At 36.5% G+C, this 17,883-nt stretch overlaps 1 protein-coding gene across 1 annotated transcript in view; it reads right to left on the bottom strand.

The window, feature by feature from the left end:
• RNF217 (ring finger protein 217) overlaps positions 1–17,883 on the bottom strand; it is a gene marked incomplete at both ends in the record, with an annotated part of 120,984 nt that overhangs the window by 2,858 nt on the left and 100,243 nt on the right. The window contains one exon of the mRNA XM_079716565.1: positions 3,333–3,534. Within this exon, the coding sequence (XP_079572691.1) occupies positions 3,333–3,534 (202 nt within the window). The remainder of the gene's footprint in view (positions 1–3,332; positions 3,535–17,883) is intronic.

The following is a 17,883-nucleotide window of genomic DNA, read 5'->3' as shown; positions in this document are numbered from 1 at the left end:
AGTAATTATCAATATATTTTCATAATAGCGATGAAACATGACTGCAAAGTAACAGCACTATTTTTTTTTTTCAAATATCACAGAACTCAAATAACCAGATATGTGCTCTCTCTCTTTGGGAAGTAATAAACTTATTACAATCATGCAATCAATGTTCAATACACGTTAAGTCTGCCTTTGAAACTGTCTTGAGGACAGTTAAGCACAGATTCTCTTATTCCTAGATCAATAATAATTCTTTTAAAATACCATTCTCAATAGCTGAAATAGTATTCTATTATATCCATATATTCTAGCTTATTTAAATATTTTAGTACTTATTTTTTGTTCCCTTTTCTGCTATTTTTAATTATACTTGAAAATAAACCATTGTCAACTTAGATTTTTTATCATGTTTTAAAATATCCTTCACATTACTATCAAATTTCTTTGTAAAAGAATTGCACAAAATTTCCAGTTCATTCAATAGAGTATGGATGTCCAGCATAGAGTATTAACTTGACAAAATATCTGCTAATCAATATCCAGAAAAAAATTTCATTTTTTACATTTCTCTGACTACTAATAACACTGAATCTTTTAAAACATGTTTATTGGCTATCTGTATTTCTTCAATTCTGGTTCCAGACTTCTTTTCTTTTTGAAAAATGTGATATTTAGTTTTGGAGGGGGTGGGCTCCATTGCTTTTGTTCATATAAATTATTTGCCAACTAGAAATCAGTTAAGGACCTGTATGTTCTTTATTATTATATGTTTTAATGTAATATTTTCAATATTTGTATGGAATTATATGAGAACAAAGCATTCTTTCTGTCACTTTTATTCCCAACACCATTCACTGAATAACCTACCTACTCCCTACCAGGGAGATACCTGCATGTCAGAGGCTGCTAATTATCCTCAAATCGCTGTTCTCCCTTATCCTCTAGAGGCAGAACCTCTGATCTGTGACTGGGCAGATGGTCACATGACCATCCTTGTTTTCCAACCTCCAGCTGTGAGAGGAGGGCAGGCCCTTTCTCTGTCTCTGTCCAAGGACATCTGCAGGCTGTGGTCCCAAACTGAGAAGCAAACTGGGTTCCATCATGCAAGGATGGAGGGCAGGAGGGCTTTGCTGTCATCCATCTACTCTCTTCCATGGCAGGGAGAAGGTAAGCTTGGGACTTACAGAGTAACTCCTTTTCCTGCCTTTTGTAGGGATGAGATGTTTGAAATTAAATTGCTCTTTTTATTTAAAAACATCGCTTATAAAATCATTCTGTCTGATTTTGTAAAATGTAATGGGTAACATGAATTATTGTATTTTTTCCTTGATTGTCCACAGGAGAAAAGTCCACATTTCCCTGCTATACTTGGAGTGATGGTCCAACAGCAGTTCGAGGCAGCTGTGCTGGAGGTGCAAAAAATATGTGTAGGAGGGAGAGCTTATCATACGGCCAGCTGCTCCCTCCTTTGTCAGGTTCATCCTGACACACACGAGTACACACACATACACAGAAAAGAAAATGGGCCAAAAAGAAAACCATTTATAGAAAGCTGACCACAAAATTAAAAATAAAAACAGAGAAGACTGTACAAAGAAAATATTTCCCTGTTGACAATGTTTATGGGCTGTCCATTCTACAGGCTGTTAAATATCTTGACTCTATTTTATGACCTGGAAAGAGAATTCTAGTGGCATCTAGGCAAATGGTGAAGGGGCTCAAAGAGAATGAACCAAAATATTATTGAACAAATAGGGCAGGAAATGACTTTCCTTATTTAAGAATGACTAAACAGACAAACGAAAAGGAAAAAAAACAAGCATGGCCAAATCAAAGATTATTTAAAACAAAAATGAAAGGAAACACTCTGCCACAAAATGGCATTGAAGTAGGAAAGAAAAGGACTAACAGTGCAGGGAATATAAGGATTTTGGTTTTTAGGTTGCTTTCTGTATGTACAGACTTACAAATAGGTTACAGCTCAAAACTTAATTTTGCAGTTAGTTTTCTCATGGTAATATTGTTATAAATAGTGGTTAGATTCCCTAGCTATCCCTCTAAAGTCTGTTTAACTAGTAAGTATATATTGGTTATATAATTATAATATATACCATTATAAGCAACTAAACAGAAAAGCACTGAAAATCGTTAAAACCAATCTTGACTATATTGAATGCTGTTGGTTGTGGGAAATTATGTTTAATTAAAGCTCAGTAAGGGTGTTTTTATAGATATCATATAAGATTTTAGAAAATGATGGCACTGGTTTCCCCACGATAAAATGAAATTTAAAATATATGTTTTATTGTTTACCTGACAGAAGTATATTATTACCATCAGCTTTGTTCTAATTAGCCTGACATGATTCTAGCGAGGACAGCGGTTTACAACAGTAATGAAGTGATGGAGGGCTAAAGAGTGATATAAAGATAGTCTCATGAAGTAACGAGGCACAAGTAAGTAGAAAGCAAGAAACGTAGACAATGTTAAAAAGTATTGTGTATACATGAGAAAGACTGCCAGAGAAAGAAATAATGGAGTTCTGCATGATGAAAAAGAAAGAAATGTCACAGTAGGTATATTCCAGAGGAGTAGGGAGCCAATGGAAGAACTATTAGGCCAGAAGAACACTGCATCACTCAAAGGTGGTGACATTAGGCCAGAGCAGGAATCCGTGTTTATCTCTGCATATTTATATATGAGACTGTGTGTTGTTGAGGATGAAGAAAGGGGTAAAAATGTCAATCCATAAAAGCATTGCACTTGGATATTTAAACTTGGTTTTGTATGCAATGAGGGCATTTGATGCTCATTTCATTAACTGCTAGCTATTAATATTAACTACTAATTCAATAGAAAATACATACAAATATATACAATGGCTTATCAACTATATAAATACAATGGAACTCCATTACAAGACTCTGAAACATAGGGATTTTAAAAATTGCACTGTTTGTCTTCCATGGATGGATAGAGGATATGCCTAAGACACACTGCTAGGTACTGTCACTACAAAAGAAATGTGACATTGTCCCCTTTCATCAAGTGGCTTACAATAGGCTTTCAGAAGACTAAGGACTTCATATTTCTGCAGTGTAATAAATTATTTGTTTTTCGAACAAAATCTGCTCGCTCATGTAAGCAGTGCCCTGCTAACAAACAAGTTTTTTATTTTAAACTCAAAGGGAGAGAAAACATCTTCCTCCTATTTTGAGCTAAAGGCTCTACTAGAATACCTGGCAGGTGCTGAGATTTGTCATGGTTATTCTATTACATTCCTAAGTTCTATCATCATCACTGCTTCCTTACTGGGGAAGATTGTATAAGTCACGTCAGACACTCACCACAGACTGACCCTCGCACTAGTCTCCTTAGATGAGGTCTCTCTGGGAGGTAGCGGTATTTGCATCCAAATATACTGAGGTTTGATGTGTGGTCTCCAAAGAAACGGAGCTGGCGGTATCTCTCCCCACATCGATAACAAAAATTAGTGTTACACTGTGAACAGGTCATATGGTCACACCCTTCCGTTCTCTGGATATGGATCTGTACCAGCGAAAGAGGGAAAGAAAAAAAAGGTTACTAAATTTTTTATAAAGTAGAACCTGGCAAATATATGGAATAACAGTTACTAGTTTCACCAAAATAAAAGCCTTACAAAGCATTCCTGAGGCCGTAAGTTTGCTTATTATCACGCTCTCCCAGGCCACCTTTGTATCAAACACTTTAAACGTGTAAAGCTCAATAACATTTCAGGTGCTCAAGCTGTTGGCTTATTTTGAATAATACAGATATAAACAAACACATCCCAAAGAAAACTCACTTATCTTTCCAGACATGCATCGAACTCAATGATTAGGAGGCAATTTAAAATGCTGTGAAGGTGAGAAATGCAAATCAAAACTACAAGGAGGTATCACCTCACACCGGTTAGAACAGGCATCATCAGAAAATGGGGCCTCTACAAACAACAAATTCTGGAGAGGGTGTGGAGAAAAGGGAGCCCTCCTGCACTGTTGTTGGGAATGTAGATTGATACAGCCACTATGGAGAACAGTATGGAGGTTCCTTAAAAAACTAAAAATAGAATTACCATATGACCCAGCAACCCCACTACTGGGCATATACCCAGAGAAAACCATAATTCAAAAAGACACATGCACCCCAATGTTCATTGCAGCACTATTTACAATAGCCAGGTCATGGAAGCAACCTAAATGCCCATTGACAGATGAATGGATAAAGAAGTTGTGATACATATATAAAATGGAATATTACTCAGCCATAAAAAAGGAACGAAATTGGGTCATTTGTAGAGACGTGGATGCACCTAGAGACTGTCATACAGAATGAAGTAAGTCAGAAAGAGAAAAGCAAATATCATATATTAATGCATATATGTGGAATCTAGAAAAATGGTACAGGTGAACTGGTTTGCAAGGCAGAAATAGAGACACAGACATAGAGAACAAACGTATGGACACCAAGGCGGGAAAGCCGGTGGTGGTGGTGGTGGTGGTGGTGGTGTTCATATGAATTGGGAGATTGGGATGGACATATATACACTAATATGTATAAAATAGATAACTAATAAGAACCTGCTGTATAAAAAAATAAATAAAATTCAAATTAAAAAAAATGCTCTCTGGGCTTCCCTGGTGGCGCAGTGGTTGAGAGTCCGCCTGCTGATGCAGGGGACATGGGTTCGTGCCCTGGTCCAGGAAGATCCCACATACCGCGGAGTGGCTGGACCCGTGAGCCATGGCCGCTGAGCCTGCGCGTCCGGAGCCTTGCTCCACAACGGGGGAGGCCACAACAGTGAGAGGCCCGCGTACCACAAAAAAAAAAAAAAAAAAAAATGCTCTGAAGGTATGTTTTGTTGATGCTATGATCAGCAAGAATGAGGTGGCTTGGGGAATAAGAGATGAAGAGGATTCCTTAAAAGAAAGGATTATGTAAAATTTTTGTAAATAAATGTCAAGGAAAAGAAATCTTGTTGTGGAAGGAAATGATAGCAGGCGTAAGTGTATTTGCAGTACCATTTTAGTTTCCAGCTCTAATTTCATTTGCAAATGCTTGTACAGGACTGTGTATGCAATGCTACCTGTGCAACTAAGCACCTCCCTCTGTTGTTGCTGTCAAGTTACAGGTAAGTATGGAGGTTACTTCTTATCTCCCAAGCTACAATTTAGATGATATTACTTACACGAAAATAAAAATGTGATAATACACATACAGTGACTACAACATTTTGGGGGCACATATTGAGTCAGATCAGTATAACATTGCTTCCATCCATCCCTTCCCCTTCACCCACCTAAAAATGTGAGAAACTAAATACCAGGGCAATGCAACTGGCAATCCCTGATTGCCAGGTGATCTCCTTTCTCACTTCTTCAATTGGGTGATTCTTAGGCTGATGCTAGACTAGAGTACCTTCCTGGATAGGTGAGGGCTAGCTTGTGGTTAAGGGCATCTAAGCATCTGTGGTCAAGGGTAACTACCAATCAATATTTGGTCAATAGAAGCAAAATTTGCTTTTTCTGCTATTGGCCACCTCATCTTTTTCAATTACGTTGAATTCGTTTTCTTTTACCTGACAGACCAGTGAGAGTCGACCCAGGTTTTGTTGGGCCTGGAGGTTATCTAATTGGGGGGCCCACTTAAAGGAGAAGCATGTAAATTACAAATACAAATTAGATACGAGGCCTAAGAAGAGACCTGAGCAGGTGAGGGTCTTTGCAGCTTGAGCTCTTTAGCTTCCTGGTAATTTCTCCCTTAGTCTCCCCATTGCACCTGTTTCTATGAATGATTCTGAAGAACAATTCCTATGACCACATCCATTTAGCACAGCAGATGGCATTAAGGAATGAGGTAGGCTAAGGCCATACTGAACCTTTGAACTATTTCTCATCTTTAAACTACCTGAGCACTAGGAGAAAACTTGTTCAGAGACAACAGCTGAGCACCCAAAATAAAGGTTACTTCATCATATGCTCAACTTTTTGACTGTATATTGTAATTGCTCTTAATATGGAGGTAATTAAAGCTTAACAGATTTCCTGGCCACATAGCACAGTGTTGTATGTGACCTGTAAAGGGAAAAGGACTAATATTTGTTTAGAGCCTACTAAATGCCAAGCACTGTACCTAGCTTAGCGCCTTTAAGCCTCATGACCACACCATGAGACTGGCATGCTTATTCATAACCAGAGCTCAGAAAAGTAATCTGCTTGAATGAATGGAGAAAGTATTTTGATTCTTGTCTGTTTCTTTATTATGCTAAGCAGCCTCTTATTATAAACTTAAAGATAAAACCAGAGGGTCAATTGTATTCTTTGCTAACTGACAAAGTAGTCATGTCTTCCCTCCTGTACAAGGCATGTTCAAGTCTTTCTGCTTGTTTTAGCCACTCTCTGGGCCAGTTCATATTCTTCCTTTAAAATAATGTCAAAAATTTTTCTGACAAGAAGTTTGCTCTAATAAGTTAAACTTGTCACTGACAGTTCATTTGCCTCAAAATTTCACATACCATTTTTTCTGTCATTTTATATCTGCTTGTAATATTGTTTCATTGTGTTCTAAAATCTTTATGTGGTATACTTATTATTTCATTTAAATAGTGAAGACTGAAATTTTTAGCCTCTTTTAACAGTCTTTCCTCATTTCTAAAACAATATTTGAAACATAGCAGGCAACTAAAATACTGTTAGTCCAAAAATATTTCTGCACAGGAAGTGATAAAATTCTAAGTTCTGACAATACTCTACAGGAACCTTGTACGTTGCAGGATTATATAGTTCTATAGATTAATTTGAATATTTTACTCATATAATGGCAATGATTTAATCATGAAAATGGTTTCATAATTTCCAACTTTCAAGTACACAGTGATTCCTTTAATACTATTGCAAATATATATTGATTATATATGAATATTTTATAACTTCATGCCAAAAGAGAAATGAACTGACATAATGCAAGTTAACTTGTAACAGAAGACATTACTTTTCATATTTGCTAAGAAGCAAGTTGTAATTTTGAACTCCTAACACCCAGAGGCTAATACATTTCATATGATAAACGACTTCCCTGAATATATCTTTAAAGGTCACGTTGTGACAGTGCCGTTTTTGTTTTTAAAACATAGAGCCTTAAAAAGTAGGTTTAAATTACATTTATGTAAAGTCCATTTTATTTCTCAGTGAAGCTTTAAAAGTTTTTTTTTATTATAGCTTCAAAACATTCATCAGTTTAGCTCTGCTAAAAAACATACCAATCACCCAAGTGGCTGTAATTCAGCATCAAAATTCTGTTCTTACTTAAGGGATGGAGACAGAGTAAGACAGATGAGATATTTCTAACCCATTAGATTAAACTGACTACCCATAAGCCACAAACATCATTTGATTTGTTATCACTAACAGGGTTTCTTCTCTCCATCTATACCAAATAAGGATGGCTGATACGTAAGGAGTTGAATATTTAAGCACTAAATGTTGTTTATATAGCTCTACATTTACAAGCCATGAGATAAAATGTTCAGGATATGCCAGATATTTCTTTAATATGAGTTTGATATTAAGTTCACATAGACAGAAATGACAGCACGGATCATTTTTGAGCCTATGACATTCTTTTTAGTACATATCAACACCTGTAATAAGAGTGTAATCAATATATGTACCTGCCCTCTTCAAGCTGTTTACATTTAGTTTAATAAAATGCCCACAAATTATCTTAAAAAATAGAACTAGAATTCAGCTTTTTATTTTCATACAGATTCTACTTAATTATAAGGTGGAAGAATAACAATAAATGAACTGCTAAATATCCAACCTATTTTATAACTAAATCAGTACACAGCTGCCCACAAGTATTTATCTCCACTTTCACCAAGAATTGAAGGCTTATTTTATTCTTTAAGCAGGAAATGATAACTAAATTAACTGTTATGTATTATTGTTCCCAAGAAATAATTTACTCTATGTATAAAATTATTTTAATATATGTATTTGCCTCAATGGCTTTGATATGGGGGAATTAATTAGAAGCAATAATTATGAGGAAAGTTTTAAAAAATCCCATGAGTAACTCTCAGTTCCTTACTTATCTCACTATACCAATCCTCCATAACACAGGGATTTTTTTTTAACATCTTTATTGCAGTATAATTGCTTTACAATGTGTGTTAGTTTCTGCTGTATAATAAAGTGAATCATCTATATGTACACATATATCCCCATATCCCTCCCTCTTGCGTCTCCCTCTCACCCTCCCTATCCCACCCCTCTAGGTGATCACAAAGCACCGAGCTGATCTCCCTGTGCTATGTGGCTGCTTCCCACTAGCTATCTATTTTACATTTGGTAGTGTATATATGTCCATGCCACTCTCTCACTTCGTCCCAGCTTACCCTTCCCCCTCCCCGTGTCCTCAAGTCGGATTCTCTACGTCTTCGTCTTTATTCCTGTCTTGCCCCTAGGTTCTTCAACACGGGGATTTTTAAAAAGCAAACATCTACACAAAGCCTTCAAAGACCTCATTAAAAATATGAACCTAGAATTGTTGTCCAATTACAAAATAATTAATATATGGGGGTAAAAATGAAACAATTCCAGAGATGCTAAGACTCCTCTGTTCCTTTTTTGGTGCCATGACTTAAGGAAGCACTTCATTAAGTGAATGCGCAAGTCAAGAAAAGACAGTGTTACCACATACCAAAAAAGTTGTAAGAAATCTCAGCGAAAGAGCTGAAAAGCAATCAGTCCAATTTAGAACAGGAAGTCAGCTGGTTTCAAGAACATCTTCAAAAAATAACAATGGAATATACATCAAGCAATAAAATTCCTGAGGAGCTTAATATTAAATAACATGATAAATAAAGTTGTATTTCTATTCCCAATAAGGAAGAAAGAGAAACAGTAAGGACTTTCAGGAAAAACAAAACAAAATGAAAGGTGTGTAAGTTCCAAATATGAGGCGTAACAAACTACAGCATGATTAAGTAATTGACAGTGAGCAAAGATGCAAAAGGCATTTTTCCTAGAAGTTGTGATCTCATGGAAAAGGAAATGTAATCTTTGCTCCATAATTATATGTTCTTGATTATGTAAACACCCAATTGGTTTTCCCATGTTAGAATTATCCTTTAGAAATAACAGAAGTATTAAACATTATATTAGAATAGAGTATGGATGTTATTAAATTTGACAATATAAAAACAAAGTTACAGCTTACAGAAAATGGGAAATAGAGAAGTGGAAAGAGTTGTAGGAGGGCTAGATCCTCATATATCACCTAAAATTGTTAGACTATTGAACCAAGGTTACAGTATATTATTTAAAGGTAAAAGATAATCAAAAGAAGAACTAAAATAATAATTATCAAAAATTAGAAGGAGAAGAAAGGGAAGGGATAGATAAGCAGAATGAATCCTCGTCTGTCATGTCAAACATGGTGGCCTCTATTATGGTAAACTATATTGCAAAAAATATATAAGATGATTTCAAAATCATTTGGTGTCTCCTGCTATGTTAGCTTTTTAAAGCCAATAGTCTAATTGTCCTCCAATGTCCTGGTTTTCTTAGTTATAGGAAATTTCATACATATTTCAGCCTTATGATTGATTTATGATGACAAATTCTTTGAAGAAGAGTGTAGAGTACTGTCCGATTCTCATTCCTCACGGTAGACTGTACTACAAATTAGCCCCTAGTTTTCTTCCTTCTTCTTCACCGTACTTCCCTTAGCCCCACACCCCATGTTCTCAGAAATCTCCAGATGTCAGTTTTCCCCTCCTTCCCGTTCATCTTTACCCTTTCCCCTCTGTGACTGCACCGCTTAGCCAGCTAATAGCTCAGGTGTCTCCCCATCCTAATAAATCCTTCCTTTAATTCCACCTGACCTTCTAGCCAATGATTACTCCCACCCTTCCATTTTAACCAAGCTTCTTAAAAGAATATTTTCACTGCTTTTCTTACTCACCTCTCAATTCTTCCTCAGTTGACAGCAACCCCATGTTACTGCAGTCAAATATTCTACCGCTGAGCTATATCCCGACAGCCCCATGTTAATGAAACATCCAGATCAACTGTCTTTCTCCAGGAAACATTCATTCATTCACTCAATAAATATTTATTTGTCCATTGATAAAATCTGACATGGCTACTGCCATTAAGGAGATTTTAGTCTAAGCTGTAGATAGACATAATCAATTCTGCAAATAAATAGACACTCATAAGCTATGAAGGAAAAGGATAAGGTATGAAGAGAATACTTAAGAAGCTTGATCTGGTCTAAGGGTCAGAAGAGGCTCCTCTAAGGAAGTGTCAGTTGATCTGAGAAATGAAGAACAAGTTAAGTTCACCAGTTAAGAAGACTTGGAGGTAGGGAGACCATTCCCAGCACAGCATATTCAAGGCACTGTATCCATGAAATGAGAAGCAAGCTGTACTAGCTTGAGTGAGTATTTCTCACTCTCTATTTTAAAACTCTTTAATTATATGTCTCTGCTCAAACCCTCTCCCAGTCGATAGATCTGAAAGGGCCCAGATCATGTACATCTTGTTTGTTATTTTATTAAAGGGAGTTGCACTGATCCTGTCACATAGCATGTTCTCAATAAATATTAAAAGAACAAATGAGTATTATCCATGAGCCTCTAATTGCCAAATCCAATGAACGTGTTTTTAATTCTTATCTTATTGTATCTCTCAGTGTCATTTAATCAGTTGACCACTACTTCCCTCTGACCTTCGATATACTCTTGCTTCAGTGACTCCTTTTTACCAGGGGCTCCTCTTACCTCTCTTAGGTTCCTATTTCTTCACTTATCTCTCTTTTTTTTTTTTTTTTTCTTTTTGCCGTACGCGGGCCTCTCACTGTTGTGGCCTCTCCCGTTGCGGAGCACAGGCTCCGGACGCGCAGGCTCAGCGGCCATGGCTCACGGGCCCAGTCGCCCCGCGGCATGTGGGATTTCCCCGGACTGGGGCACGAACCCGTGTCCCCTGCATCGGCAGGCGGACTCTCAACCACTGCGCCACCAGGGAAGCCCTCTTTTTTTTTTTTAACATTTTTATTAGAGTATAATTGCTTTACAATGGTGTGTTAGTTTCTGCTTTATAACAAAGTGAATCAGTTATACATATACATATATCCCTATATCTCCTCCCTCTTGCATCTCCCTCCAACCCTCCCTATCCCACCCCTCTAGGTGGTCACAAAGCACTGAGCTGGTCTCCCTGTGCTATGGGGCTGCTTCCCACTAGCTACCTATTTTACATTTGGTAGTGTATATATGTCCATGCCACTCTCTGACTTCATCCCAGCTTACCCTTCCCCCTCCCCATGTCCTCAAGTCCATTCTCTACATCTGCATTCTTATTCTTGTCCTGCCCCTAGGTTCTTCAGAACCATTTTTTTAAATTCCATATATACGTGTTAGCATACGGTATTTGTTTTTCTCTGACTTACTTCACTCTCTATGACAGACTCTAGGTCCGTCCACCTCACTACAAATAACTCAATTTTGTTTCTTCACTTGTCTCTTAATCCCATCCATGAATCACCACTTTGCACATACTCTTTGGGTGATCTCTTCCACACTCAAATGGCTTCAACTTCCCTCCACTGGATCTCATTTCCTAATTTCCACTGCAGACCTGGCTCCTGAGCTGCAGGGTCATGTAGCAACTGGTTGGGGGTCATATGCACCTGTATGCCGTACAGCCATTTCAAAGTCAAATAAGCAAAACCAAACTCATAACCATTCCAAGGCTCCCTAGCCCAACAACAAGAAAACTAAGCCCATCTCCATGATTTTATCACAGTTTATGGTATCACCATCCATTTAGATACTCAAGCTAAATATCCTGTTGTTATCCTCTTCTCACTTCTCACCTCCAGCCATTGAACAAAATCAGACAGTTTTAGCCACAAGATATTTATCAAATACTTCTCCTCTTCTCCAGCCTTTGACCATTACCTTAGCAAATACAATCATCATTTCCTTCTAGATGTCTACAACTACCTTCATATAATCAACAGCAACCAACCTAAAATATCAATTGGTTACCACCATTCCCTTGTTTATAACTTTTCAGTCTGGAGGATGAAATCCAAGTTTCTTTTTTTTTTTTTTTTTTTTTTTTTTTTTTGCGGTACGCAGGCCTCTCACTGTTGTGGCCTCTCCCGTTGCGGAGCACAGGCTCCGGACGCGCAGGCTCAGCGGCCATGGCTCACGGGCCCAGCCGCTCCGTGGCATGTGGGATCTTCCCGGACCGGGGCACGAACCCGTGTCCCCTGCATCGGCAGGCGGACTCTCAACCACTGCGCCACCAGGGAAGCCCGAAATCCAAGTTTCTTAACATTGCATGCGAAGCCCAGGCTTCTGTTTGTTTCTACAGCCCCACCTTTCACCACTTCCTTCTGTGAACCCTACTCTAAGGGAACCACAAAGCGTTTGTGGCTCTGCTACACAGCACTCATTTCCTGGCTCTGTGCCCTGTCCTTTAAGTGTAATACTCCCACTCCTGGATACCTTTCATCATGCCAAAATCCACCCAATAATCCTCAACAACCTAGCTCTCCCTGCTTTCCCCGAGATGAACGGAGATGTCCCCTTTACCATGAACTCCCTTATAATACTCTACATAAAGCCCTGCTGAAGTGCAACAGTGTTTTATCATCTTCCGTGACCACTGCGTCTCCCCTTCTGTGGGTTTCAAGAGAAAAAGGACCATGTTGTACAGAGCACATAATGGATTCTCACTAAAAGTACATATAAGGAGGAAAGAAAAATGACATTCATTCATTCAACCATTTTCTATTTAGTGCTAAACAAACCCCAGAACTGCTCTAAATGCACAAGGTACCTCAAGAATCAAAACAGATCAATATCCCTGCTCTCATGATGCAAAATATATCCACTATTTTAAATAGTGATAAGCAATATGGAGCTATGGAAAAAAATAAAGCCTATAAGGAGCATATTACCTATTGAGGTAGGGGAAAGTGATTACTGAGAAGCTGAATTTTGCTCAAAGACATGAAGGGAGAGAGCTGGGTGTGTAGATATCTGGGGAAAGAATACTTCAAAGGGAAGAGCAGGCATGGACGCCCTGAGAAGGAAACATGCCTCATGTTTTTGAAGCACAGCCAGGAGGGCAGTGTGGCTGGAGGAGGGTGAAGGAAGTAGAAGATGAGGTCAGAGGAATAATGGGGTGTGGGCGTGAGCAGAGTGTGATGGGGCACATGGTCACTGTAAGGACTAGCTTTTGCTTTGTGTGAGATGGGAGCCATGGAGGATTTTGAGCAGAGGGGTACGTAATCTGCCTTATGTTTAGTAGTCTCGTTCTGGCTGCTGGGCTGCTGGGTTAGGAACAGTGTGAAGAGTAAGAATCCAGTCAGGAGGCTATTGCAAAAATCTTAGAGGGAGAAAGATGATGATGTCCTGTACCAGATTAGTGACAGCAAGGGTGCTGAGATGTTGTCAAATTCCACATATAGTTTGATGGTACAATCTATAAAAGTTAATGACTGACAGTATGTGTGGGCGTGAGAGAAAGAGGTCAAATTCTTGACTTGAGCAGCTAGAAGGTTGCAGTTGCCGTTTACTGAGATGGAGAAACTATGAGAAAGCCCATCTTGGGGACAGGAGAGTGCACTGTGCTGGAGAAGCTCACTAAGGCAAGTGAAGACATTGCTTAGGAATTTGGATATAGACCTTTTCTCATAGTTCTCCAAACTTTGTTGATCTGCCTACTGATCGCTGCTACCAGCAAAACTTGTATCCTGTTTGGAATTCTAAGTTGAATTTGCTGCAGAAAGAAAAAGCAATTCTTAAATCATGAAATCAAATGAAAAGAAAAATAAATGAACCATCTTAGAAAGCTTTAGATCCTTTAGCAAAACTGGACCCATAGGTATCCAAATGGAAAATGGGCAGATTTTTACTCAATTATTCCCTGTCTACACAGCTCATTGGACTTCATTCCTCTCAGAAGCCCTCATCTCTAACAGAGGCTCTCCACAGGGGCTCTCAGGCCCCTGGAGATACTTCAGAATTTCTTTGGTAGGGGAATGTTCAGTTGTCACAAAGGTGGCTGATGCTGGCATTTCGGGCTGTTCTTCAATGTTTGGGACATCCCACACAGAAGAGAATTAGGTTCCACCCATACAATTTTCTGACACACTAGATGTTCATATAGGTGAAAATCTGTTTATAAATATCTGAACATGTTACCTAACTTCATTTTATATATAAATGCAAAATAATGTTTGTATGGTTTTACTAGATAATTTTTTAGTTACTGTATAACTACGGTGTAAACTGAGAAAGAGTGATTGTATTTAGAATCTAACTTCATTTTATATATAAGCCCCAAAGAGGTATGTATGATTTTAATGTATCTTGAATTTTCTAGCAATAAAATTGTATAAATTCATATGTACATATGCATACATATATAAGCATACATATATATACACACATATATATACATATACACTAATTTTGTCCTCATTTTAAAATGTCAGATAAAAAGGATAGCTATCGATAATATCTAAGCTTCACTTCATGGTTTCTTAAATCCAAATTTATGCATTTTAAATGGGTTCAAAAATCTGACTGCTAGTTTTTGTCTTTTAATGTCATAGTACCTGAACATTTACATGTTGAAATACATATTATTTCATTATATTTGCACATATTTTTATTCTATATTACGAGGACAATATATTGATTTTTAATGAAATGTTATATGTACTCACATTATACATTTAATCTCAGACAGTAAACAAATATTGAAGTTATTAGTCATAAAAATGGGGCATTGGATGAAATACAGTTTATATCCTATAAAATATTTGTCACCAAACAATCAAGCTCTTCTCACAACTAAGGTCTAGGCTTTGGCACTTCAAGAAAACAGTAGCAGTGATAAACACTGCTTCAAATTTAGTGATTTCAAACAATCTGGAGAGTTAAAGTGGGTAATTAGTGGTCAAGGAGAAGCTATTTTATTTTCTACAATGGGCACTATTTAAAAGCAGTCACCAACTGCTGAACATACTTTTGCAGCGACGTGTGAAGTGCTAGAGAATTGCAGGATTATCTATAAAATCCAACATTAATACCCTAAGTTCTTTCCTCAGTAACCATAGGCTCTATAGCTATAGCTTAGATATAAGAGTCCACAGACAGGGTTTGTGCTAATTTGATGTGAACAGGAGCAAATTAATCTTTTCTCTGAATCAATACATTTTTGCCAAAAGCATCCTATTACAGGATTTAACAGAATAAAATGTCTGAAAGGAAATATCTTGACAAGCAAATTCCTTTAATTCCAAATTCTCAATAAATTATGGATGAATATAATGTACTTTCCCCTGCGTGCCTTTTGGTTCAGTTACTTAATCTCTCTGAAACTGTTTCTACATCTTGAAGTGGTGGTAATTACCCCTTTCTCACAACTTTCTTTTGAGATTTAAATGAGACAACAAATGTAACTCACATACTATTGAACCTATCATTTTATTATTACTGTGAAACACCTTAAAGTTTTATCAAAAGGCATTTAATAGTTAAGATTTGGATGGCACATTGGAACTTAGCATCTTAGTATCACATCTGAGGATTTGATGAGATAATATGCGTGTAAAACTGCAATGGAGAGTAATATGTAGTAAATATCAGTACATGTAGATAGTATTGCCATTATTATTACTGTGCTAACACTACGAAGAAAGACAGAGCGTTGTACAAAGGCATTTTTATGAATAAAATAAAGCTGGCATATTAGAACTCAGCACTCCCTGTTCATATCTTGGCATTTCTTAAAAAAAAAAAAAAAAAGTGTCCTGCCTCCTAAAAGTAGGATATATGTTAACCTTGGAATAAAATAAATGACTTAATTACCCTTAATTCATAAATCACATTACTTATATATTAGCCTATGAAAATGTATAACTTCCTAATTAATTATCCCTATTCAATGTTTTGTAAAATGTCCTAACTAGAGATATGTTATTATTTATATAAGAGAAAAATTAAAGTGGTCAGCTGCATGTCATCTAGTTGGCTATGACTATATTTGTACCACATTATATAAATGTTTACATAAGTATTTCTCTTATCTGACATTAAGGAAGAAGGTAGTTTGGGGTAGGGATGTTTGAGAAATTCCCCTTTAATTTTCCAAGTTATGAAAAGCTAACCATTTTGAGAAATATTAACCCCAACTTTGCTTTAGTAAGCCCAGTATTCTTAGAAACATTTAACTTTTACCTGAGGAAGGAAAAAGAAAATGTAATAGTCAAATCCTTAGAGGTTGCAAAGGCAAATAGAGATGTGTAAGCAGCTCCAGAAAGCTGTGATGTTAGAGTCCTTCTGTTCTCTTGTTAGGTTTTATTTATTTTTACTCATGAAGTATTTCCAACATTTAAAATTTAAAGATGATAGTGTAACAGACATCTATGGATTTACCACTGATATTTAATAATGTTAACATATTACAATATTTCTTTCAGAAATATTTTTGAAGAGATAAAACTTTCTTTATATACTGCCTTTTTTATAAAATTGTTTCTTAACTTTAACTTCCTGCTGGCTTTAAACTGGCTAGCCTCAAATTATTGGGTAAAAGGGCCTGAAGGTGTGTCCATCTCTCTTTTGAAAGTACGTATGTTAAAAAAATATACTCAGAGGGCAGAAATCTGGCCTTTGTCGAGTTTTGAATGTTAAAACCCCATTTTAAAAAACATTTTAAATAGAAAAACATGATATAGCTAAAAGATAAAACCTGGTTAACTAACACTAATTGACTAGTATTAAACCTTTTGAGGAACAATCAGAAGATTGGATCATTAACCATTTTTACAGAGTTCTCATTCACATTCCTGAAGGTTCACATTCCTGAATGATTGTTTTTATCTTTAATGATGCTTATTATAATATTAGACAATAATATTAGAGATTTCTAATTCTTCTAAAATCTAAAATTGTTCAGGCCTTTAGAATCATCCAGCTGGGGTTTGCTATGACCTAACACACATTTATTAATAAACTAAAATAAATAATAAAAAGACTTTCGGGGAGTTCCCTGGTGGCCTACTGGTTAGGATTCTGGGCTTTCACTGCTGTGGCCAAGGTTCAATTCCTGATTGGGGAACTGAGATCCTGCAAGCCACACAGTGCTGCCAAAAAAAAAAAAAATTTTTTTTATAAAGTATGTGTTGAACAACAAAATTATAGGTGGTCGCCATTTTCTGGAAAAAAGGAAATGATAAAATAATTTCTTTGTTTTTTGCTTTTAATTTAGTTAGTGGGGTATTACTGTACCATTTAAAGAACTATCAGTGTATACTTTTGGAATAGTTTAAGTATTTCAGGCTCTCAAATGATAATATATATTAAAAAAATTTGCACTTAATATTATTTCCAAAATTTTTCATGAACAATTTAAATCTAAAGTATACAAGTGAAATTGCTTACAACTGCTTATTTATTTGCTTTGTATTGTATAATCTCATGTCTGTTAATTTTTAGGTGTGCATCTCACTTTTCATTTTCTTTGACTCAACAATTTTTTTTTCTTATTAACTCAGAGTTTAGTATCTAATCTGTGTAATAAGACACAAGTCTCAAATGAATTTTTGCATAAAACTGAACAAATATTCTAATACCTCCAACAAAATTTAAACCTGCTATTTGCTTTAAATTTAATTTAAAATTATCATGAACTAGATTTAGTTTTGTGGTAACTATTTTCCAGAGAGACATTTTAAAATTAGCATATATATCTGGTACGTTAAGAATTTATACAAAATAGAAGACACATTTTTAAGATAAAAATTGGTGTCTCACAAGTGACTGAAGAATACTATGAATTAAGG

This window comes from Hyperoodon ampullatus (assembly GCF_949752795.1).
Source record: "Hyperoodon ampullatus genome assembly, chromosome: 12".
NCBI classification, from domain to species: domain Eukaryota; kingdom Metazoa; phylum Chordata; class Mammalia; order Artiodactyla; family Ziphiidae; genus Hyperoodon; species Hyperoodon ampullatus.
The sequence above is the reverse complement of the archived record's forward strand: the minus strand, read 5'-3'. Positions and strand labels throughout refer to the sequence as shown.